This window comes from Haemaphysalis longicornis, unplaced genomic scaffold (assembly GCF_048455015.1).
Source record: "Haemaphysalis longicornis isolate Haplotype H1 unplaced genomic scaffold, Haemaphysalis longicornis Haplotype H1 scaffold_12, whole genome shotgun sequence".
Classification (NCBI taxonomy): domain Eukaryota; kingdom Metazoa; phylum Arthropoda; class Arachnida; order Ixodida; family Ixodidae; genus Haemaphysalis; species Haemaphysalis longicornis.
The window spans coordinates 58,323,889-58,350,638 of NW_027526225.1; the positions used below are offsets into that span (position 1 = coordinate 58,323,889).

General features: G+C 48.5%; 1 protein-coding gene across 1 annotated transcript in view; it reads left to right on the forward strand.

Annotated features, from left to right (window-relative positions):
* The window catches only part of LOC144162705 (QRFP-like peptide receptor), a 138,582-nt gene that overhangs the window by 73,069 nt on the left and 38,763 nt on the right, over window positions 1–26,750 (forward strand). The window contains exon 2 of the mRNA XM_077693346.1: window positions 26,132–26,536. Within this exon, the coding sequence (XP_077549472.1) occupies window positions 26,133–26,536 (404 nt within the window). The 5' untranslated portion in view covers window position 26,132. The remainder of the gene's footprint in view (window positions 1–26,131; window positions 26,537–26,750) is intronic.

Consider the following 26,750-nt stretch of genomic DNA (forward strand, 5'->3'; position numbering starts at 1 on the left):
ACTATTTCAGTTCCTCCTCCGTCAGTTATCTTCGGAAAAATGCAGCAGGTATAAAGCCAGCGACACGTTGAACGAGATCCCTAGCGCGCCCCAGAAATATCGCCCCGTCGCGGCTAAGATGCGAGCGAAACGGCTCTTGAAACCCAACGGACTTTTCGTTCCGTTTCGCGATCACGTTTCGGCTATCTTCACGACGCGGTTCAGTTATACTTTGGACATCAGCGAATACGTCTTCTCGGCGACACGTGGCCTCGTCCTCTCAACACTCCAACCGTTTTTACCCGAGGCAACAAAATAATAATAATAACGAAGCTAAACCTCCTACGGACGGATGATAAGAAGTAGAGGAAAACAGAGGATAAGAAACTAGATAACAAGGTCACAATAAGAAAGAAGGACAGACCGAACACGACGGAAGCAACCAGACGGCCCACGCGGCCCTGTCTTGACGGTGATTAATTGGAGAGCCAATCCGAGAACCGCGGCTGGGCAATTTTTCTCTTCTGTCCAAAGATGCGGTCCGTGCGGTGGCCAGCGTTAGGGTCACATCATCTCTCTCGGATTACGCAGCTTTGTTCTGTGTACTTCTGTATCGAGCAAACGAATCTGTTTTGAGTAAGACGTACGTCTAGGATACCTTCCCACAGGTTTCCTCGTGGCGATTTCGAATTAGATTTCGGTGCACTGGAACGGCACCGCCGCAAAAGGCCTATCTGCCGTCACAATATGAACGGAGACAGAGTATGTAAAAAAGAAGGATTTTCCCAATTAAGACACTGCTCGTGGCATGAATAGTAAACGTCAGAGATGCTTAGGCAATAGCAGCGCTGGGCGCACTGCAGACAAAAAATGGTGTTTGATTGGTGATTGATGACAAAAAATTGTGATTGATTGATTGTAGGGTTTAACGCGCCTACGCAACGCAGACGATGAGGCGCACCGTAGTTAATTAGGTGTTCCAGGTTTTTTTTGACCACCCAGGGATCTTTAACGTGCTCCGAAATCTCGTACACAGGGTGTTTTTGCTTTTCGCCTCCTTCAGAATGGTATACATAATCATGGAAACCAGCGCTCTTTTGTTTAGCCTACACCCTGCATTGATTTTTACAAGAAAATAAAAGTCCTCTTGCCCTTGCCCTCTCCTCTGGATCCTGCCATGATGAACGCCGTGGCGGTTTGCTCAATTCAGTTCTCTTAACCAGCGTTCTCACTGCTCGCACCATTTATTAAACAACGGTCTTGTTAGAGGGAAATCTCTGCTACGCTACAATTTTAGATGCGACGCATCTCTTTCACTCGCCTTGTCCCTCCGGCGTCGTCTGGCGTAGTCCGCATCTCTCTCCCATTCTCCTCTCCGCGCCAGCTGCGCGCTAGCGCCGCTCTCACCGCAGCGCCATCTGCGTGTTAGCGCTCGCCGGCGTTCGCTCCGTCGCCGTGCCAGCTGTGCGTGGGTGCGGGTTAGCGCGCAGCTTGCGCTCGGTTAACACATGCGCATGCGCTGCTATGCGCTGCTCTCTCTCATTCCGCTGCATATAAACGCGGTAACTGCACCGCTCCGTTCAGTCGTTCCGCCGCCGCTCCGCTGATGACATCCTCCGGTGACCACCGATGATTTGAATGGAGACTAACAGGCCTGCTATCGCGATGGTCGGCGCAACCGTAACAAGCACCGGCCACCCCGATAAAAATTTACACCATCTTCCCGCGAGGGGAACCATGGGGTAGATGCGACGCATCGGGGGTGAACATGCTGCGTAAAATATGGACACCCAACAACAATGGACGTGCTAACATAACGGAAACGCAACGGAAACCCCCGATGCGTCTCATCTGCCCCATGGTTCCCCTCGCGGGAAGATGGTGTAAATTTTTCGAGGTCATTCATCGCGCCGCAACGACCTTCAACCGTGGGCGCGCAAGCTGCGCCTTTCTTTTCGCTTCGCTTGCTGTGTGCTTCGCCTCTGCGATACCACGTGGCTAGGCGAGGATATAGCGACTGATATATGAGAATACTGTTCTGCCTTCATTTACACGCCGGCTTTGCCGTCGCTTGGTCCCTCGCTCTCACCATCCGTGTTCCGCTGACCGGGCTGTTTGCGAGTTCCCTACAGCGAAAGCGAAAGGATGAATCTGATCATCCAGTAGATATGGCTAGAGAGCGGGCTGGGAAATCTCAAGCCAAGACAAACTTTCACGAAACACTGTGGAGAGATTGTTTTATTGTCTCTCATGATAAGTAGGTTTAGAAGTTTTAAACCTGAGCCATTTTTTAAATCTTTGTTTTGTTGCTTTTGAAACAATGCGGGCCACATAATTGTTTTGAGAGTTTGCTTTAATCTTGCCTGTCTTCGACACCGCTTTGAACGCGTGGTTTGTAGAGCTCCATTGCGGCAACCTGTCCAACGTCCACACATAATGAATAGAACACTTGTAGTCTGTTCAGTACATACCGTATGCTTTGCCTGAAATATGCGTCAGTATATATCATTAAAGGAAAACTCCAAGCTCGACCACTACGAGTATCAGGCCGTATGGAAACGATTAGCGCCTCTTAGCGCACCTTTGAAAGGCTTAGCCATCGTTCCCCTAAAAGCCACCTAAAACAAAAAGAAAAACAAACAAAAAGAACCGACCCAGCACAACGACGGTAGCGTTTTGTCCTGTCGTATGAGTATAGCTCAAATTTATCGTAGGCACTATGCACATATTTTTGACGGGTTCAGTTATGTGCTACGTGTGCTGTAAACTGCACAACGCTGTTAGGCGTCTTTATAACTTGTTATGCGGTACAAGAAGCGCACTAACAATACTTCCTCAAAGTAACGGTTGTTTGCCATTTACTTCCGGTCCAGGAGTCCAGGCAGTCAGAGGCCGGTCAGCCGATTTCAGCCGCTCTGTGTCACCGATTTCAGAAAGAAGTAGCAGTAGTGTGGCAACCTTCCGCGATATGAAATAATCCGATTTGTGTCTCGGAGCGAAGCCCTCGCAAAGAAGAAAGCGTTGGCTGCTAAGGGTGCAGTAAAGATTGTTTTAGCGCACGGCCTGATTCTCGTCCTTCGACGGAGTCCCCCGAGGGTGGTATTAGAACTACGGCCGTCCGCAGCGTTAAGACTTAAGAGTTTGTGTTCTCAATCATTTCGCGCAAGGCTCCCGGAGCTCCCTGGACAAGCACTTCAGCCATCTGGCGCATATTTTGAAAAGATTAAATGGTCAATCCTCTTAAAAATGAAGCGTACTTTTAAGTATTATGGAAGCCTTTTTATATAAACAGTTGATAACAGAGTCGGCGCACTTCGCAGGACAGAGATGTGCTATATTTGGACCGATCTCGCGTCAACCGGCTCGCACGCGTTACGCGGAAATTACATGTCACTGGCAGCTAAAAGTCGCAGTGTTTGTTCTCTTTAATGTAAATCAGCCCAGCCGGTTTCCGAGAATAGAGTGAATGAGTTTTTTGTTGTTGTCATTGGTGAGGTAATGTTGTGGTAAATTGGTGCTGTTAAATGAGATAGAGAAAATGGGGCTAAATTAACCCGGGGGTATATTTAAGACAATGTTCATCGTGTGGTGTTAACTTGTTCACGGCGATGTCTTGCTATTGGTAAATGGCCTAGCTTTGGAATGACACCCACGTCGATAGTAGGACCAATCTAAAAGGGGCCGTGAAATCAAAATGCAACCCCGTACAGTTTCAAAGCACAAGCCTTTGGTAACAGACTCAGCGCTATGCCAGCCATAAAAGACGTTTTTTAGCAAAAAATACCTGACGATTACTATACTCCGGTGAAGTTCGGCCCCTCACTTATTAATTAAAACCGCTCGGCAACTAGATATCTTTCGCTGGGTTTAGCTTGTTTACCTGTATTGTGTTTGTTTTCACGCCGGTCGAGCTGAATTGGGCGTGAGGGGGGTGGAGAGAAACCAAGGAGGCTTTTGTTATTCGCCGGGCTTTTGTGTCCACCCGACGAGCGGGCCCGGAGGCGACGCATAGAAACGCGTCGGTGCATAGAAACCCCATAATAGCTGAAAGCGATGTAAGCTTTCGAAGGAGAGTTTCTTTGCGTTCGTTTGAGAAGCCGGCGGAGGGGACCGTTGACATTTTAACGACCGCGATTACCACCACGAGAACCCCGAAGCGGACGGGAGCTGAAGGTCGGTCAAGGGGTTAAACCTTGGGTCAAACATAGGAAGAGGTCACCAGACGTTCAGTTTGTGACAATTGTACTGCTCCCAGTTACTGGGCGAAGTCCCCGTTCGTAACACGTCTGAACCTGACGACTTGGCCGATGGGATGCGTCATTAGGTATAGGCGACCAGGCTTTGTTAGTCGATCCACGTGTCTACAAAGGAAAGGAATTTCGGCGGCGCGAAGCACAAGCATAGGCGTGCTCGGTATGACTACACTTTAACACGTGCCGCCCGAGAGCCTATTCACGTCGTTAGGTCTGCTTTTAGTTGGTTGGTTTTCATTTCTGTTATATTTTTGTTTTGCGGAATACCTTTGGGTTTCTGTATGAGAGTGATATTATGCGATAACCCTGGCGTCGTGCAGGATGTGGAAGTGCTCGGAAGGGTAAGGTGTAGTGACCACCGTATGGTAAGATCTCGAATTACGCTAGATTTGAGGAGGGACCGCAACAAGCTAGTACGAAAGAAGCCGATAAATGAGCTAACAGTAAGACGTAAAGTAGAAGAATTCAGGATCGCGCTGCGGAACCGATATTCCGCCCTTAACGAGGAAGCCGAGCTTACGACACAGGAAGCCAGCGACAACCTTACCCGCATTATCACGGAGTGTGCAGTAGAAGTCGGGGGCACTATGGCTATACAGGATACTGGTAAACTTTCACAGGAGACGAAAGATCTAATCAGGAAACGGCAAACCATGAGAATCTCTACCGCAGCTGACAGAATAGAACTAGCCGAGCTCTCGAAGTTAATCAATAAGCGTAAGACAGCTGACATACGGAAGTATAATATGGAGAGGATCGCATACGCTGTAAAGGACGGAGGTAGCCTAAAAGCAGTGAAGAGACGTCTTGGTGTGGGGAAAAATCAGATGTATGCACTTAAGGATAAGCAAGGCAATGTCGTCACAAATAGGGATAAAATAGTAACAGTGGCCGAGGAGTTCTATAGGGATTTGTACAGTAGCCGGGACATAGAGGATAATGCCGAACGAGACAGTAGTTCAGAGGAGATAAACATCCCACCAGTAACGACCGAAGAAGTAAGGAAGGCTTTGAAAGAAATGAAAGGGGGCAAAGCACTTGGTGAGGATCAGATAACAGCAGACCTCTTGAAGGATGGCGGAGAAATTGTACTTGAAAAACTGGCAAACCTGTATACGCAATGCCTAATGACCGCAATGGTACCGGAATCTTGGAAGAACGCGAACATCATCCTAATCCATAAGAAAGGCGGCATGAAGGATTTGAAAAATTACAGGCCGATCAGCTTACTGTCAGTCGTCTACAAGGTATTTACCAAGGTAATCGCCAACCGAATTTCTGCAACCTTAGATTTCAGTCAACCTAAAGAACATGCAGGGTTCTTGAAAGGTTACTCAACAATGGACCATATTCACACGATCAATCAGGTAATAGAGAAGTGCGCTGAGTATACTTAACCCCTATATATAGCCTTCATAGATTATGAGAAAGCATTTGACTCGGTCGAAACTCTAGCAGTCATTCAGGCATTACGGAATCAGGGGGTAGATAAGCATTATGTAAGATTACTAGAGGATATCTACAATGGGTCTACAGCTACCATCATCCTCCATAGGGAGAGCACTAAAATACCTATAAGGAAGGGTGTCAGACAAGGAGACACAATCTCTCCAATGTTATTCACAGCATGCTTACAAGAAGTATTCAGAACGTTGGATTGGGAACAGGTGGGAGTAAGGGTTAATGGAGAATACCTCAGTAACCTCAGATTTGCTGATGACGTTGCCTTGCTAAGTAACTCGGGGGACGAATTGCGAAGCATGCTTTCCGCACTGGGCGAACAGAGTAGAACCGTGGGCCTGAAAATTAATATGCAGAAAACTAAAGTAATGATCAATAACCTCGGGACAGCACAGGGGTTTGAGATAGGCGGCGAGGCAGTGGAAGTGGTAAGCGAATATATCTACTTAGGCCAAGTTGTGACCCCAGATCCCAACCATGAGGCAGAGATAATTAGTAGGATCAGAATGGGGTGGGGTGCATATGGCAGGCATTCTCAGATAATGAATAGCAGCCTACCATTGTCGCTGAAGAAGAAAGTGTATGACAGCTGCATCTTACCGGTACTCACCTACGGGGCAGAAACTTGGAGGCTCACTAAGAGGGTTCAACTTAAATTGAGAACGACTCAGCGGGCAATGGAGCGGAAAATGATAGGTGTAATATTAAGGGACAAGAAGAGAGCGGGGTGGGTCAGGGAGCAAACTGGTGTTAAAGACATATTAGTAGAAATTAAGAAGAAGAAATGGACGTGGGCAGGGCATGTAACGCGAAGGCAAGATAACCGCTGGTCATTAAGGGTAACAGAGTGGATCCCTAGAGAAGGCAAGCGTTGCAGGGGGCGGCAGAAAGTTAGATGGGCAGATGAGATCAAGAAGTTTGCGGGGATAAATTGGTCACAGTTGGCACAGGACCGAGGTAATTGGAGAATAATGGGAGAGGCCTTTGCCCTGCAGTGGGCGTAGATAGGCTGGTGATGATGATGATGATGATGATGATGATGATGATGATGATGATGATGATGAGAGTGATAGAGGTGTTTCACGTGGCTACTTTGAACCCACCTAGCTTTGTTTGTTACGGTGACCAGTCAGCGGCCTAGTATGGGCCAGTCAATGAGCCATCCTCACTCTCAAATTGTCAATTCCCTTTTGTGGGCGGGGTTTTGTTAATAAAACCGAGGAGTTTGATGTTTTCGGGGGAAAGCAGACAGAGGAGACAGAGAGGTGGAGAGCGGCGAGCTCCCGCTCCACGCGGGCCTTGCCCGACCTCTTGTTTGCGATCACGAGCCATGAGTTGTAAATACGTAGTGTAAATGAAGTGTGCACATTGTACATTTTGAGTTTACTTAGAGTATAACGTCGTCGGCTATGTGCCGTCGGCCAACGAGCCAGCGATTCATCAATCATTGAATCATCACTTCGAGCATCGCCAACCGATCTAAATTTGAAATTTAACTACTCCCTAATGCGAAATTTGTTGCGCAGCGCGAGCTGCAGTCTTCTCGGTCAGGGAGCATAGCTGCTTCGTCTCAGGACGGGATCGCGCAATCAGCGAACGGACGACGGCGCGCGCTACTCTGCCCTTATCTCGCAGCGCGTCGCCGCCGCCGAGCATGTTGTTGTAAATCGTGTTTAAACCTCCCAGGAAAATGTCACGTGGTTCGGATAAGCCCCGCAACGAAGCATGGCCCAGTGTCTCTCAATCACACTTTGGGCACACTTTCCTCCGCCGTTTTCTTTCGGAGTATGATTCGGAGGCGCTGGCAGGTACAGTGGGACACACAAATCGAAAACAAACTGCACGTTGTAAAACCACGCATAGGGAAATACGACACAGAAAAACGGAATAGGTTCACCGAAATATAAATATGCAGATTGAGAATAGGTCACACACACACTACACACTCATATCTTTTAAACGGAACCCCACCACCAGCTTGTGAGAAATGCGGATGAATACTTACAGTCCTCCACGTATTGATTGAATGCTTGGCATACCATGACGCAAGGAAACGACACTTCCCCGAACTATATACCTACACGATACCCTTACACCCATCATTTTTTTTTATCTTATCAACCCCCGATCATAAGTGAATGCCTTTTAGCCTACCTTGCTGACATTGGATTTTTGGCACTGATTTCATACCATGTCTGACATCAGGGCCACCCGATGCAAGCAGTGAGGGTGGTTCTGAGCGTTTTCACAACGTGCCAGTGACGTCACTGTCATCCCTGTTATGTTATGACGCCCCCCGCACACACCTAAACATCGTCATTGTTACCTCTCATCTTACTAATCTTCTCTTTTTAGAGGAAGGGCCCTTTACACCCATATATACACTATTTTTCATCAAGTACATCACAATCATCGCCATGGCATTCTAACAACAAATGTGACAAAACCAACTTTGTCTTGGCGCTCTTTGCCCTCAGACGCTCTTGCGCCAATAAAACATACATAGTAGTAGTAGTCGTATATATATATATATATATATATATATATATATACATGTACGAATACATCACAGTCTCTGCGGGAAACGAACTCAGATGCTATCCGGCATAGCATGCACGGCGTTCGAAGCAATGCTGTCACAGTTACATCCACCGCTCTCATCGCGAACACAAATACCATCAGTCCCACCGTCCACGCATTGTGTATATGTCACAAACAGAAGATGACAAAGGAGATGACGCAAACGAACGCCACCCACCAAGTTCACCATTCAGTCTCACTCTCTCGCTGAACGTTAATATTTTCTTTTATCAACTGCGTAAAACCGGCAGTGGACCATGATTGACGCCAGCTGCACGAAACTCTGGCGTGTCCTCCTGAAGGACTAAGAGCGAATGATAAATGCGCGGAACCAGCTTGTGGGTCCCGAGGGAACTTACGCTGGCTGATCCCAAAAGCAGCCGCCGGCACCAGCCTTGCGCTTCTATATCAGTGTTGGATGCAGGGACGCTTCAGTGAACACGACGTGGTTCTGGGAGCAGCGGCGAGGACGAATTTCGCGCCTCGATGACGCATCGCCACTTATTAGCTCACGCAAACTACGGGAAAAGAGCTGGTTGCTACGCCCCGTAGTATAAGAGAGCCAGTATCGCGCCATCAAACTTTCCTTTTATAGCACGAGATACGTTAACACCGCGTTGATATTAAATGTCACGCCCACAGGCTAGGACTCGGCTTGTGTTTTCCTTGCCGCGGTTGTTGCCCTGTGTGTCACGCCGTTATATATAAAGAAAACAACTGGGTGGTGTGGTGTGGTAACGTCTTATCGCCCTGTTCGACCCAATATAGACAGACGGGGCAGCTGAAGAAATAAAGCACGGGGGCAATGTCCGTTTGAACTTTTTTTGGCACCCAACTGTGGTGTTCTAGACGTGTACGCCGTAGCCAATAATTTCAGGTATTTTCAGCGGTAGTTACTGAACAATGCTGGCGGATATGATAAGAGCGTTGTCAAATCAGCGACAGAGCTGCTGTTAGTTTAAGGTTGCCGGTCCTGCGGGCACGCTTTATCAAGAGATGCAGAACTCGCATGGCAGGCTATAATGCCGCTGTTCGCTGCTCCGCCTGGAAAGATAGCAACGCACTTGTCTCTAACACAGCTTTCGTATTTCCAGCCTTATCCTGCCTCACCCGAAAAAGATTTTAAGGACACTGCTGTGCCGTTGTGAAGTCTAAGCCCATCACTTTTGTGATGGGCTTAGAAGACAAGGTAGACAAAGAATGCTCAGAAAACAAGGAAGACAAAGAATGCAAGCGGGAGATCACAGAGCATGTTCACGCGGAAGGAACGAATGGCTTGTGGCTGTTCGTGCCTGGGCTTCGGAAGAATCGGACCTGTGGGACGCGCCTCTCATCCCAATAAGGGTGTCGTTTCCGGGGACTCGGTGTTTTTTGTGGGGAACCGTGGCCGGGTTCTAGGACCCCGGTAACACATTACATACATACACTCACCGTCTTCACGCCTTCTCGCGGGGGAAGCAAAATTGTTTTTCTTACACACCTGCTCTTCTTTTTTATCTCCTTTTTTCACCCATTGGCTCACCATTTTTTTTTGTGAATTTTACTCCATTTTACTCCTCTCTAGGTGCGAACACAGCGATCTTCAGTTAGCGCCAGCCGTGCCCTCATACAACGACAGGGGGAGTAAAGCCTCCATTCGTATATAGTGCGAAACTCGTGCTTGACGAAGGATGGTGTGGGGTGGACAGGGAGGGGTAAGCCGCCAATGGCTTCGCATGAGTAATCGGGACGAAATAAAGTGGGACTTTGCGCGGGACGGCGCAGAATCTGGCGGGACGACCGGCCAGCCTGAGAATTGCTCCCCCCAACCCCCTCACGCGTAATAATCTCTTCCGGAGAGCTCTTTTTCGGGGCCATTGCTTTATACGTGCCAAGTCCCTCTCTCCGTTTGGAGGATGATATAATGGGCCAAGTAGCCTGCTGGGTTCTGGTTCTCGGAGTGCGCGCCGCGGGCATGCAGTCGGATGAGGCCTTCTGCGGGACTGAACGAGGAACGTCTTCCTGGGAACATGCGAGACTTCTTTCGAACTTTTGCGCGTCGCACGCAGTTCACAGTTGCTCTTTTTAAAGTAAAGATTTACTAATCTCGTCGAGTGGTTTCGCCGTCGCGATGGATTTGACCTTCATTTAACCGAAGCTGCGCATCACGCGAATCGCCAGGCCGAGCTCTGCAGAAGGGTTCGTTTGGTGCTGCCGCCGCCGCCGCTTCCAGTTTGGCGCATGCGCGCTCCGCACCTGGTTTGCAGCTGACCCCGTGACTCGCCGCATGCTTGCGAACTTGGCCACGAATGAGAGCGAGGTCGGGCTGTGTTCTCCAATCGTTGAACAGTAAGTTGGCTGTTGAAGCTCTAGGTTGATTCGAATTTACGAAAACACACCCGAGTGCTGGGTTACAAATGCGAGGCGGCTTTTATGCCCAATTTTCTGTCGCCCGCGCTTCTCACATCGATAGTGTAGTGGTTACAGTGTTTGACTTGAATGCAATCTGGCCGTAACTGACCCGGCGGCCGCAAGTTCAAATCGCACAAAGGCACTTCTTTTGTTTTTGTTTTTTGCTTCAGCGGTGTTGTGCCACTTGATACAAAAAAGGTAATATTACGAAGAGAATTTGGCAAAACAACGTGAACTTCAGCAAGGCAACTTTGAACTTCAACAAACAGCCAGTAGGTCTGAGTTCTGCTACAATGATTGCCAGACAACTGAAGCGTTGCGCCACCGGTCACATCGATAAAAACAAATTATAGCAACGAACAAAAGATGCACTATTTTAACACGAAAATGTTTTATTCCAGGATTCACGAAGATTTTACTTACGTCATATCCGTCACGGAAGTGACGCCAGTACAACGAAGCAAGCGGCCTGTAAAGGGTGCACCCCTGTACACAGGGCCTTCTTGCGGGGAAGCAACCTTCAGTACTAAAGAGTACGTTATACTTCGGGTTGTTTGTTTTCGGGTTTTATATTTTAAGATGAAAGTGTTTTATGCCGGGATACACCATGATTTCACTGCCGTCATATCCGTCACAGAAATGACGCCAGTACCCCTGTGTCGAATCCACCCGCCAGTAGGACGTAGCTCGGCAAGCACACCCACAAGACGGCCCTCGACCCGCAACTTATGCTCAACTGCAGATTTCGCTGCACACTTCTTTTTCTTTTTTTACCGATTCCTATGACAGATGAATCAACCACAGTTTTTTAACATATCGGGTTTGCAGCTGCGCAGAACAATATACGCTAAGAGCGTCTAACTGGTTTAACTCTCGAATGCACTTACTGTGACGTCACTGCTAGTAGCGCTGCCACCCGACAATGCGTGCATTGTCGCTTGCGATGCGCCTCAAAACGAGAATTTCAAACTCGCCTGCTGAGTTCTAGAGGCAATGGATTGTGAGAATATTTGGGATTTATGTTCTCAAAAGGTCATTGAAGCAGAAAAAATTAGGCAAAGGAAAATTCATTTTCTCCTCACGACACCTTCAAGGTTGTACTCTCAGCAGTTTCCCCTAGTCTAACGTCACTGGAATGCAGGTCTGGTGTAGAATCGTTTCGCTAGTTCATGTTGTACGTAATGTTGCCCTGCTCGTCCCTGAGTGCATACATTCTGTTTTGCCAATGGCCAGCTTCCTCTTAATTGCTTTCAAGCTTCCTACGAGTTGCAGCGCTTACTTGATCACTGCCATGTTATATGCAGGGATACTGTCGGTTTTTGGTTCTGTTAATCAATTTATACAGGTGTAGTAACTCAACTTTCTCCATCGTACTTGACACCTTCACGTTTCTACGTTTCGCAAGTAATTTCTACGTTTTCTTAGTTTTTCTGTGTGTTTTTGCAACATGGTGCTTCTCCAACAGCTGCTACAGATTCTGCGACTGCCGTTGTTAAGTTGTCATTTAGCTGGTCTACACTATTTTAGTTCTTGTTTATGAGCGCAAATTAATTTTCCAGAGTTAGTTAGAATTACCAGGTCTTCTTTAAAAAAAAGCTTTTGACAATAAGGAGTTTTCACGTACCTTATTCATTGTATCGCAATTGGGACCCTAATAGGGCTACAAGTCATTAACTTTATGTAGACGAGGGAACGCTATAGTTTCGCCAGTAGGCTTCATAGCACGGGGTATCGGAGTGCGCTGCAAGAGATTATGAAGTGGGGTGTAAATAAAATAGGTTTTTGTTTATTCGTTACCGAGGGTTGATATTTTTTTAAAATCAGCTGCTTTTTGGCGTCGCACTTGGATCACGAATGACTAAGAAGAAAACACGGAACTCCAGGCACGTCAAAAGGAATGTTGTGGTTCCACCGAGTCAATAAAAATGAGTAGATCTCGGCTTACCTTAAACATCGCGGACTGGTGCACGCAAATGGCGCCCTTCCACTACGTTGTTTCTGAACACCCAGGTTGAACTTTAAAAGCCCAACTTCATCAAGCCAGCGTAATCGTGATTTAGGTGGGTTTCAGTGGTGCACGTATGCCCCATGGTGCTTTTAACTTTACAGCGTTAGCAATTACTACAAGGCTTTGGCCAATCCCACCGTCTCTATTGCCGGGGAGAGACTGTCCAAGAAGCAGCGAGACATGTTTTCTTTATCGACGTATTTGCATTCAGTAAAAGCTAAGTGACCATTGTCGCGTGACATGAAAAGAGGAGAACAGACAAGTTTTCAGGGAAGGTAAAGAACGTTCATCAGTAGTAAGTACACATTGAATAGATCCTGGGCACGAAACATTTTTGCACTAGCTGCAATAGAAGCGGCACAATACGCAAACAAGTGGCCCGATGCCCCGCCCCCAACTCTGGGCGCCCGATGCCGGAAGAGCGAAGAACGGAGGCGAAAACCGGCCGGCCGGACGTCGTAGCTGGTCTTCCTTCCGTAGCGGCCTCCTGTGCGAGGCTCTTTTCGCCGCGTTTCATCTGCAGGCTCGCCACGGGGTGAATTCTAGTCGTTTTTGTTGTTGTTGTTGTGGTGGTGGTGGTTGTGGTTCATAGCACTTTTTGTACGATTTTCATGTCATAAAAGTATGGATGGAAGCAAAACCAGACATCTGTTACCAAGCGTGTTGCTAAGCGGGATAATATTACAATGCCGGTATTGGCATGAAAGCGACACCGGAGATGGCGGTACTGGATAACAGCGAGTACTCTATCCTACGTTAGATGCTTTGTACCACGCTCTAATACATTTTGTAGCGAAAGCTACACTACGCTACCTCTTGCGCTCTTCGCGGGTGACCAGTTTTGGGCGTGAGAGCTTGAGTCAAACCACACCCCCTTCCGCATGCGCCCAGCACGCAACAGCGGCCCGATGGCGGGGAGACACCGGGGCAGAGGAGAGATAGGCTTATTCTTGGATGAAACCAACGCGAACTTACTAAAGACAAAGGGAGTGGCACGCAAGGACAGCCACTGGTATAAAAACTAAAGTTTAGTGTCAAGAAGGGTGAATGCAAACACTTAACACAAAACACTAAAAAACACTGGGCATGAGCAAAACAAGTTTATAAAAGCCAGTGTGATAAGGCAACTAGATAGACACCGGCTACAGTCAAGGCCCACGCACATATGCATTCTCTTTGGGATGAAGACACACGCTTGCTTGGCTGACACACTTGTCTACTCTATCTGCTATGTGGAACGCTTCCATAATTTCGCGGGGCGTTTGTTCATGGTGCCTAAATAAAATGTCGGTGGCAGCGAAATTAGGTTTACATGCGCGGCACTTAGTACAATGAGAAGAAAGGTGGGATGAAGGGGAGGCCCTTTAATGACAATGCATGCGCTCTCCCACGCACGTTGATACAGCTAGTGTTCCACATGTCCCTTGCCTTTGTGGTGGCGCTGGTTTCATCCAGGAATGTGTTTTCGAACTAGCCCAGCGTTAAACCGTTCAGGCGAGACATAGTCGAGGAGGGTACGGAGACGTGCGTGGGACCCGTGTCGCCACCTGGCGGAGCTCCCCGCACGGAGCAGCGGCCAATAGCCACGTTTACATGAATGCGACAGAATGCGATAGCAGCGCGTCGGATTTCCTAGCGCATCACAAGTAATGCGATGCGCTAGCGTTTACATGTACCGCATTACCCCTGGTGCGATGATGGCGCCATACGGTGTCGCACATAGAAGGTAAAGCAGCGTTTCTGGCGCTTCCAAAGCTTCCGGAACGGCTGGTTCTGTTCTTTTTTCACGGCTCGCATTTTCTGGCGTCTTACACTTGATTTTGGCGTTTTTAAATGCAAACCTGCGTTTGCAAGGCTTACTTTTCTTGTCGACATAATTTCTAATGCGATGCGCTCGCGTTTACATGCACTTCGAAAGTCGACTTACGCGTCTCAATCCACCCCGGTCTGGCGCATTTATGCGACGCGCTTTCCTAGCGCATTAGCCCCGTTTACATGGATGCGATGCGCTCGAAAATTAATGCGATGCGATGCGATGCGCCACTTGTTGCATTCATGTAAACGCGGCTAATGGCGGGCAGCTGGCGCCAGCGACCCAGGGGAAGCAGGGGAGAGAATGACGAGAAGGGTACGAAGACGTGCGCGGAACCCGTGACGCCACCTGGCGGGGGAAGTGGAGGAGGCCGCCGCCGCAGAGATAAGCGCGCGATACGAAGGAAGGCCAGGGGGCCACGTGCGGCGCAGAGCCGTGTGCGATGGAGGAAGACAAACATACAGCTGTGGTCGCTCGTACAGCGGCGAGGCTTAAATAACGCCGTAAGGCGACAAAACATGAAGAATAAGCAGTGTATTCATTGCAAACATGTCTATATCATTGCGTAACCACACCTAGACTACACCTCAAAAATTGGTCAAGCCATGGTAGTTAGGCTTTCGCTATCAACTAGGGTTAACCAAAGCTAAACAGAGAGGGGCAGGACGAAGGCCCCTCCCATTGACCTTCAGCCGCTTCTGTCCTGCGCTGCCCGAATCCATTATTTGCCTCCAATTTTTTTATTTCGTCCATCGATCACGTTATGGCTCTTCCCATCCTTCTAGATGCGTTTCTGGTTGCTCATTATGTTACCCTGTTAGTACACCGGTTGTCAGTTCGTCTTACGGTAAAAATTGTGAGGTTGAGGGCTGCCTTATATGCTGGCCAGATGATCGTGTTTTTTTTTCTTCGGTGCGGGTAAGTTTGTGGCGATGGTAAGTTTGTGCTCTGCGATATCCGAGTGATGATCAGCGACTGAATGAGTCATATCGTTTCTCCTTCTTTCATTTCGGCTGTTCTCTTCGTTAGGCGTTTAATAACGTGGGCAGTAGGGTAAAGATTTTTTTTTATCTTGGCGAGTGTGAGTTAGTCTCTTCCGCTTGATTGTAGAGCCATGCCGAGCCTTCTTAGATGGGTGTTCTCTGGGAAGACATCGATATTTATTTTTATGGTAATTTTTAACTTGGTCGCGTGGCCGGCATCCATCATTTCCCAGACAGGGCGGGCACCGGTGATATAACCACGGGAACACTGAAAACTGGTTTGAAAATCCGACTTTATATACTTGGCTTTATTTTAATTCATTCCGGCTCCTGATACATGCCTACTTTGATTTTTGAGAGACTGGCGTTATTCTTTCGTCACCTGTTTCATTTGGGTGACCCAACGTTGGAGCAGGCATCAATTACGGTGGAAAACACGCCGGGGCGGCTCAGTGGGTAAGGTGTCGCGCTGCTGAGCCTAAGGGCGTGGGTGCGATTTCCGGCCGCGCCGGTAGTTTCCTGGTGGAAGCAGAAAGCAAAAATGTGCATGTGTCGACATATAAGCGGAAGTTTAAAAATACCGAGGTGATAAAAATTAATCCGGATCCCTCTACTACAGCGCCTCATAGCCCAGGTATGGATTTAGCACGCAAATTACTGAGAATATAAATGTATAACCTCGGGCTGGGGAGGTGCTTTGGTGTGACTGCGGCAGTTACGGGCCGAGCATGCTACCACCGACAGGGCGTAGTACGAATTTCACTGCGCAGGAACGGCGCCTGTTGAAAATGCGTATCTTTTCTTTCGTATCCGACGAAGTATCATTGTCCTCCCTTTCCGCACTGAAGTTGCCGCTGCTCCGTATTCCGGATTCAGGCGAGCCCTCGCATCTGGATGCTACAGTCGTATCTTCCGGTTGGCAGTGATGACGCATTTCTGCGGACGTTGGATGAGCACGGCTGAGAGCGGATGGCTAGCAGCACCGGGAAAATCGGAAAATGAGACTAGTAACGCTATCGCTTTAAAAACTCCCCTCGCCACTGCTGTGGGACCGAAGAGGGAAACTCCTCGTCTGGGAGGACATACGGGAGAGAAATAGGGCAATTGGAAAATTGGCAGGTCAATTGCCAAATTGGCGCGTTCCAGGTGCCTCCTCCAATCACGGTAACCTCCACCCTCGCACTGCTTGTTTGAATCTCCCGCGTGCCTGTAGAAGAAGAATCAGGCCTGCGCGTGTGCGAGATAGGGTGCCCCTGCATAGAGTTGATGCTGGTTTCAGAAAAGCAGCCCATCAGCGGAACTTCCGCAGAAACGGTGACTGCTGTCGCCGAACATCACAGCACTTGAGTTACCGTACCATGATTTTTTACGCGTGGCTTCTATGGTGCCATTCAAGAGCGTCCGAGCGCTGAAATCTCGTTCTCCATTCGTTTTTGACAGAAAGGAAGGCGAAGCAGGTAAGGCCACCGCACGTGGACATGACAGGCCTATTCGGCGAAAAACCGCTGCGGCCACCTGACGCCGCAAACTCTGAAAGCTAATCGAATCACGCCGTGCAGGGAGTCCCAAGCAAGCGAACGCGCACCACAAAACAAGCGGCGTTGAGTGGAGCAGGACGTTAAATGCCAAAAACAGGCAACGGCAAAAACAGAGGACTGGGAGCGCTGTGGTGTTTTGGAAGACGCGAGGGATTCGCGTCACAGCGTGTTTTTCATTCGACTTCTCCCCCCTCCCCCCCCCCCGGTTGGCATACTTTCTCGACTCCGATTTCTTCGCTTTTGTTTTACGTTCCCGCTTTCTGCCTTGTGCTGTGCTCCAAATTATGGCATTTGCTATAGGGGCGATATCGTGGATAAACGATTTTTTTCTCTCCTCTCCGTGTTCCCGTCGGCGGTGGTGAGGCTGATTAGGCCTCGGACGGAACCGGAGTGCCGTGAACGGGCAGGCGAGCGACGTGAGCAGCCGACCGCCGTGGTACCGAACAATAGAACCGCTTTAAAGAAAAAATGTTAAAGAATAGAAATTAGAGCAGTCGGCTTTGTTCGAGGACAGCGTGCTCGCGGGCGGTGTCCGACGCAGAGCTCCAACCGAATGGGCGATGTAACGTGGGGTGTTCTTGTGGTTTTTTTTTATCTTTTTCGTGGTGTACGACATGCGTTTCCGACGTGGCATGCGACAAGGACTGAAAGCGCCTTCGCAAGGCGTTTAATGGCGTTGCAGCTCCGTAGGTGCGGAGACCATACCTCGGCAAAGTTGGCGCGGTTCACTCAAACTCACTCACAATTTTTTTTTCGAATCACCACTCACTCAAACTCAGACTCAATGCTGAGCAGCACATCTGCGCTCACTCAAACTCAAACTCACATTGAGCGCAAAACTCAGAACTCACTCGGACTCAAAAGTCAAAATGTACTCAGAACTCAAAATGTACTCAAACTCAAAATGTAATCAAAATTCAAAATGTACTCAAACTCAAAATGTACTCAAACTCAATATGGACTGAAAACTCAAAATGTACTCAAAACGCAGAATGTACTCAAACTGAAAATGGACTCAAAACTCAAAATGTACTCAAACTCAAAGTGAACTCAAAACTCAAAATGTACTCAAAACTCAAAATGTACTCAAACTCAAAATGTATTCAAAACTCAAAATGTACTCAAAACTCAAAATGTACTCAAACTCAAAGTGTACTCAGAACTCAAAATGGACTCAAACTCAAAATGTACTCAGAACTGAAAATGTACTCAGAACTCAAAATGGACTCAAACTCAAAATGTACTCAGAACTCAAAATGGACTCAAACTCAAAATGTCAAAACTCAAACTCCTATATCCTCATATTTATAACCAGAAAGCATTTTTATATTTGTCCCACATGATCCCCCTCGACGATACCTTTAATTTGATACCCCACACACCCTAGCAAGGTCATATGGAATTCATACCAGTCAAAATAACCATGACTTTCATGACTGTAACCAGGACGCATTATTTAGTTGTCCGACGTGATTCCCCTAACTAGAACCTTCAATTTGACGCCCCATATGCTTCAGCGGCCTCACCTTGAATTTAACCCAATCTATGACTCATAATGACTATCTAGGGATTTTTTATTTGTACCACGTGATTCCCCTCGTCATGATCGTAAATTTGATACCCTACACGCCCTAGCGGGGTCACTTAGAATTTTAGCCCAATATAACACTCGCCATGACAATCTAATGGTTATAACCAGGAAGCATTTTTGTATTTCTCCCACGTGATTCCGCTCATCAAGACCATTAATTTGATACCCATCACATCCTAGCGGTATCAATGACTAACCATGACTATCTCATGATATAGCCCTACCACATTTTTGCTCACGTGATTTCTCTTATCGGAACCTTCAATTTGATGCCCCGGACACCCAGTGGCATCATTGTGAATTTTTACCTAATTTATGACCCATTTTGACTATGTCATGATAATAATCAGGAAGCACGTGATTACCCTCATCGAGACCTTTAATTTGATACGCCACATGCCCTAGCGTCATGAACTTGAATTTTAACCGAATCTATGACCAGCCATGACCACGTCATGATATATCCATAACTCATTTTTGTCCCGAATGATTCCCAACATGAGACCTTGAATTTGATTCCCCACATGCCCTCGCAGCGTCATTTTGAATTTTAACCCATTCCATGACTCATTATGACTGCCTGATGACTACAATCAGGAAGCATTTTTTTATTTACCCCGCGTGATTCCGTTAATCCGGACCTTTCATTTGATACCTTATATGCCTTAGCCTCATCAGTTTCACTTTTCACCCAATCTAACGTTGCCATTATTCTGCCTTAAGGGGCGCTGCCCAGTCAATTCAGCTAATGCATTTGAAACAGCAGAAAGGACAGCCCCTGCCCCTATTTCCCCCCTGCTCCCGCCTCCTCCTTTGTGGCCCCTAGTATATCAAGCCGTTAACAGTAGCAGGCGAACAACCAGCACGCCAGCGCCGCCGTGTGCTTTCCCACCACCCTTTCCCCACGCTCTTAGTGGATCCGTCAGGAGGAAAAGTTAAGACAACGCTTTTTTATGACCTCACCAGTCAATTATCACTCACGCGCCCAGCCACGAAAATTACGTATACAAGTGCTCATGGCCATGAAAATTCAACAAGAAACTAAAAAAAATCAGACACCCCCTCCCTCCCAACCGATCATGCAGATCGCGATTGGTGCCGTACCCGCAGGTAACCTGAATTCCGAGCCCACAGTGACGAAGGAAACTTAACAGCCAACCATAGCTGCCTGCTAGGCTACTCATATGCACTCAAACTCAAAATGGACTCAAAACTCATATGTACTCAGAACTCAAAATGTACTCAAAACTCAATATGTAATCAAACTCAAAATGTACTCAAACTCAAAGTGTACTCAGAACTCAAAATAGACTCAAACTCAAAATGTACTCAGAACTCAAAATGTACTCAGAACTCAAAATGGACTCAAACTCAAAATGTACTCAGAACTCAAAATTGACTCAAACTCAAAGTGTACTCAGAACTCAAAATGGACTCAAACTCAAAATGTACTCAGAACTCAAAATTGACTCAAACTCAAAGTGTACTCAGAACTCAAAATGGACTCAAACTCAAAATGTACTCAGAACTCAAAATGGACTCAAACTCAAAATGTACTCAGAACTCAAAATGGACTCAAACTCAAAATGTACTCAGAACTCAAAATGGACTCAAACTCAAAATGTACTCAGAGCTCAAAATGAACTCAGAATTCACTAGGTCTCAGGCATACTCAAACTCAATCGGACTCAAACTCAGTCGGGATCACTCGGCTCAAACTCACTCAAGCTCAAACTCACCATGCCACACTAGCCTCGCGTTCACTCAAAGTCAAACTCACGCGTGAGTTTGAGTCCAAATGAGTCTGAGTGAGTGGACTCTAGAGTGAGTTCGCCGACCTCTGGCGGAGACAGCCACTAAACTAACCGTAAGTAAAGTCGAGCCATGTTCGTGGTCGTGCCGGAAGTGCATGGAGGAACACGCACGCGAGAAAAGAGGGGGCAACGCATTTGCGAGTTGATGCGTGGCGTGCATTACGCTAGCAAATGGAGTAAGCACTCGTTATCGATTGATTTGCGGTGTTTTAAAGCTGTAAAGGTGTACCTTGGGATATGAGGCGCGCCATAGTGGAGGCCCCTGAATTATTTTGACCACCAAGGGGGTTAAGCTGCGGAGTAATCTCGACACAAGAGCGTTTTCGCGTTTCGCCTCCCTCTGAAAAGCAGCAATCGCGGAAGGGGTCGAACCTGCACGCTTGAGCTCAGCAGCACAATGCCCTAGCCGCTCAGCCGTCATGGCGAGAAAGCCCTCGGTACAACAAAGCCTTCGGGAGGGGAAACTAGTTTCGTTATAAGTGGTAGTTCGTTAAATGCGGAGATGAACTGCAGTCAATGCGCTACAGTGGGTACCACGGTATACGTCCAAGGAATGATGGTTAGAACAAATCGATTTAATTATAACGATGGCTTACTGTATCGGCCGAAATACCAAAATCCCATTGCATTATGATTTCAATGCGTGAGTTTTCATTGTCGAGCATTCCCACGGTAAAATTTTAGGGCCAAAAATGCGTAATTGGTTGAGATAGCATATCTACTGCAATAGTTTAACACTGTAAGTGTGGATGATTGTTAAGAAAATACAACAAAATGTAGTTAAGTGAAAGAGAGGGAGAGAGAACAAATTTATATTGAGCAGAGGCTGATGTTATGGGCCTCGCCCCGTCAAAGGCATCCTTAGTGCGGGACTCATTGTCTTCCACTGGCTGCCCTCACTCGGCTCACCAAGTTGAGCTTAGTGTCAGTATCAGGATGGCCAGGGAAACCCTCCGCTGCTCGAAGGTGGGGTTGGGGAGGGGGGGGGGGGTACATCTCGCAGACAGCCTGTAGAAATTACCAGATTGGCCGCATCTGTTCATTAGACCTGCGAACCCTCACTAGACCTGCGAAGGGTGAGCAGGAGGGTGGGGGTAGGTGTTGCGGTGATTTATTAAAAAAGCAGGGAAAGAAAAGAACCGGGGATTTGTTGAACTCCGTCAGGGAGTTCACCTTCATACACCCAGTCCAGGGCAGGGAAGGGGGGAGGGGGGGGGGGGGTTCGAAGGATAGGAAGAGGCGAGTGGCGGGCAGTCTATGGGTGCGTTCCAATTTCCCCTTTATACGGCTTCACTGCCGTCTTCGCGGACAGTCGGCCATGTTAAGCACGGTTCCATTTCGACAGAAGCAGTCAACGAAGAGTGCTTCGAGCAGACAGCATCCAAGTCAGTAACGACGCAGGCTACCTTCCTGTCTGAACTGATAAGCGATGCCAGCGCCACCTTTTTTGCGTCCTAACGTTGTTACAGACTAACTTGTTCTTTCATTGGAATATTTAGTTAAATTACTCGTGTTGAAGATGTTCTTGTTCAATGTTTAAATTCCGGAATATTTGTTATAACTACGGTAATAATATTTACGAAACTTGCGGCTTGCGTTTCTCAACACGCCTGCTACGAGGTGGTCATCTGCGTTGGTGACCGCTGTGCCTTTCCAATTCTTCTTCCTTTAGGAGTCTAATTAGACTGCGTCGTAAGCTGTCTACCAAGCTTCCCGTGAATTGGAACGCAGCATAATTTGCGTTCGTCTCGTCAAAGGCGTCTTTGGCGCGTCTTTGGCGTCTGAGGCGCGTCTTTGGCGTCATTTCCCTCATTGCTTCCCCCTGATGCGTCCCCGCCAAAGAGCGCCGTCCTCTTTCCAAACGCTGAATTCAAACCACCGTCTTCCTCTTCACTCTCCACATGCGGCCGTGGCTTAGTCGGCAAGACGGCTAAGCTACGGCCCAACAAAACAAAAGTTTAGGACAATACTGCTTTCAAATAAGGGTGGCGCACTTTCAAAGCAAGGTTTTGAAGAATTGGGGGAGATATTGGGAAATTAGATGACGTAATAACAATTTGCCACGTACTTTCAACCAGACCTTAAGTGGTCCTAATACCACATAAAGCCACCACCAAGTTGTGATTATAATATTCAAGAAAGGCGTCGATGTGTTCTCCGACCAGATTGCGAAGGGGATTGTCGGTGATTTGGTCCCGGGGGTGATGTTGCGACTGAGGTTGGATAGGGCCTGTAGAAGAAGTTCGGTGCGGGTGAAAGGGGAGGCCAAGGGCTCGTTCGGGGTTCTTTTATATTCGGGGTACGACGAAGGTGTTGTAGGCGTTGCGAAGAGTCGATTTCATAACGAGGCCAGTGGGCTGTCGGGGGGTTGGGGATTGCTATGGATGAGTCGAAATATTGGTTGGTGGCTGTTTTGGAGGTGGTGGTGCAGATGAGACTTCGAAGAATGTGCAATCCTCGTTTGGTTGTGGGCGTCCCGGCGAGTCGATCGCAGAAGGTGCGCCAGTTTTGATTGTGTAGTTGCTTGGCATAATCTGGAGTGCTTTTGGTAAGTTGTGCTATGTGACGTTTCAGGTTGCCGTTATTTTTGTTGCGTGGCCAGCGATTTAGGAGGCTACGTCTCGCTTCCCAGAGGTGGTCTAGGTGGGCGCCAACTGCCGGGAGTTCTGGAGTTAGGTTAATGCTTTCGGTGTGCCGAGACTGATCGAGTTTCCAGGAGGCTCTGGCCCAGCGGTCTAAGTCTTCCGCAAGTGTGAGGTGTGCGAGGGGACCCTGGCGGAAAGATTTCCAATCTCTCAATCTAGCTAGTGCTATTTGATGTCTAAAATGAGTAGAGGGAGGCGTTATGTTGATAGTGTGAATGTCGCTTGCCAAGGTATCCGGTAGAAGACTCCAGGTGAGATTATTGGTATGACGCGAAAACGTAAAGTCTAGCATAGTGTCCCGCGTGACGCTTCTGCCTATGCGGGTGGGTTGCGTAGCGTAGTTCTGCAGCGTAAAATGGTGTTGCTGCGAGGCCTGTAGCAGCGATGTGCCCTTTTTAGTCGTTCGAGGGTAGCCCCAAGTGATATGTGGGTCATTGAAGTCGCCCAGTACGGTGGAGGGATGGGAGTTGGCTTGCCGGGCTGTGGTATTCAACAGGTTTCGATATCCATGAGGGCGTGCGTTGAGGGGCTGTAGATATTAAAACGAATATGCTGGGGCTTGAGGGGCTCCGTGGTATAAGTGCGATTCTAACGTGGTCCGTCGATGATGCGATTGCGACCACTTGTGTTGTGAGTGTGCGTGCAACTAGGATCGCCGTACGGGAGTGGGGAGGGTTCGTGTACGCGTCGAAGCCTCCGGGTGTGGTAGGGCGTATATGTTTCCTGGAGGGTAATTATGTCCGCCTGTTGCGAAGCTACGTAATGTTCGACTGCTGCCTTTTTGCCTTTGAAGTATCGGCAGTTCCACTAATATATCATGAGCGGGGGTTGGTTGGGTGGGTGGCTTATTGTCCGTCTTGCATACGGGTTTCCTTTGTTTCGGGTGGGTTGTAGAGGTTCACTATGGGTTCGAGGGGTCCGATGCGTTCGTTAAAAGTGCTAAGGAATGTTTCTGTAGCATCCGTGAGAATCTCGGAGAAATGAGCTATTACTTGCTCATTCATTTTTTTTGTACATGGGGGCGGATGTAGTTGTTGAATCGGGCGTTGATGATTTCTTCTATTTGGGCTGTATTTATGGTCGCAGAGGGGGGAGGGGGATGAGTAGGAGGAAGAGGTGAGGAGGAGGTGAGCGTTCCGTTTCGAGGGCTTTAACGCGAGAGAGTACGTGGGCTGTTTGCTCTTTGGGCGTCGAGACAAGGCGAGAAGGGCGGGGGTGGGAGTGGGAGTTCTATTTTGATGGGTGGTAGTGGTTGGTCAGGAGCACGCCGCGATAGCAGATCACCTTACCTGGTTAGGGGCCTGCATGTTGGGCTTGCGTGCGGGAAGTCGCGGCAGGAAACAGCGTGGACCGTCCTTGCCCGCCGTGGTGTGCGCTAGGAGGAACAGCTGGCACTGCGGGTCGCATGAGTGCCTTGGTGGTGGTTTGGATAGTCCGCAGTTTGGGCACTTTGCATGGTCGGGAGGGGGGAAACCAGTGCCGCTACATACGATACCGAGTACCGTCACTGAAGCACGCCAGTGAGCAAGGGCGGCCATTTTGTTGTTTATCAGTATTACCAGATTGCCTCTTCAGCGGCCTCATCCAGATATCATCATCATCATCATCTTCAGCGGCCTCACCACTAACTTGGACGAGCTCATCTGAAAACAAAACTGCCGAAGACGCCACAACGCGGCATCTTCGGACACACTTCTGTACTTGAAATTCTGCGAAATGCGTTATCTTTGATTAGCACTCAGAGCGACGCCAGTCGCACGCAGCCGCCGAGCAAGCAGGACAAGCTGAGACTACTACAGTTGACCAACCGAAAACACATAAAGAACAAAACGGCCGCGCCCATGATCCGTCGCAGTGTAAACAAGAGTCACGTGATGCGAACTGACCAATGATCCCGGCGGCGGCACGGAACAATAGGAGAAAAGAGTGACGATACTCTGTAACCTTATGTAGGGAGCCTAGGGCACACATCTGACCGATGTCCAAGTTCACCACGCACGCGGCATACATGAACCGATTGGCGGAAAGGGCGGCAGTGAAACAACACAATGCCCACATTCACTAAAACCGGACGAATTTCGTTCGGAAAGTGAGGAGTACTGACCTTGCTTTTTACATTATGCGGGTGTGAAGCAAAGCTAGTCCATTTCCCTGAAGGTACTCCATGAGCTTGTCCTCGGTGATGTCTGCGTGGAGGCCTAGAATTGCACCGCCGCTGGAGCCAGGGGCTGGCTCCATATACGCGGAGAACTCAAGTAGGCGGTTGGCGTGTTGCAGGCTTCCGATTTTACTGAGCGTGATTTCGAGGTCCGGGTCGGCTGTGCTGGCGACGAGCACGTCCTGAACGGGTTGGAGGGAAAAAGTCACTTTGCGGAAACATTCTGGGGTGAGGAGGTTGTATTTGACTGCAAAGGCCGTGGTCAATAACTGGGTCGTCAGGAAAACTACATGGAGCCCATCTCTGGGCCGGTAGACGATCGTGTAATTGTTTTCGAAGAGGCGAAGAGGAGGCACACATACATTCATACATACATACATACATGCATGCATGCACACATGGTACATACGTACGTTCGTAGTCATGCGGAAATAAAATACGAACACAAAAATATGAATTAGAACACGCAAAATCGAAACATACTGTTGGTGAAGGTCTGATAAGGGCGCTGTATTGGTATATTTGGAAAAGCCAGGTTTCGAAATTTTGTAATTCTAGCAACATGTCAATTTCACTTGACTTCGCGGAAATCGTGCTATCTGTGTATTCTGGTTCATATTTTTGTGATCGCATTTCATTTGTCCATGGCTGTACATACATATATGTATAGTTTCACATGTATAGTTACGCACATATTACACACTTACATACGAATGGATGGACGAATAGACATACAGATGGACGGGCGGAAGGACAAGTTTGTTTCAGCTAATTCTGTTGCTTTTTAACCTGATCATATTAGAGTTTCCCAGAAGGAAGCTAAAACCTAATTACTGCGACACAGCGCACTGCAGATCGATCGGCACGCCGTGGTTAATTGCGAACAGCGCGTGCCTTTTCCCTTTTTTCTGGCTCAGCATGGAGGCGGACAACTCGAGCGAGGAGCTTCCCCCCTTCTCTCCCGAGGAGGGCGTGCCCGAGGACTACGACTACGAGGAGTCGGCGTGGCGCTTCGACCTGGCCGACCTGGTGCCCACGGCGGCCGTGTACGGGGCCACGCTCCTGCTGGGCCTCGTGGGCAACCTGCTGATCGTGTACACTGTGGCCCGGTTCCCGCGCATGCGCTCCATCTCCAACCTGTTCCTCGCCTCGCTCGCCTCGGCAGACCTGCTCATCGTGCTGCTCTGCGTGCCGGTCAAGTTCGGCCAGCTCTTCTCCTACACCTGGACGCTGGGCGAGGTCGGATGCAAGTTCATCCTCTACGTCCAGCACGTGTCCATGATCTGCTCGGTGCTCAACCTGACCTTCCTCAGCATCGAGAGGTCAGTGGTGTTTCGGCAACGGTTTTCTCCGTTCTTTTCTTGTTGCGGGTGCATATATCCCGTGGATCTACGTCGTGCTTGTAGAGAAACCGCCCCAAAATCTAGCAATTAGCGCACAGAAGACCGACAAGTTTGGAGCCATCGCTATTTTGACGGCTAGCACTGCCCACGAAGTTCGCGACGAGTTCGGATCGGGAGAAGTAGGGGTGAGCAG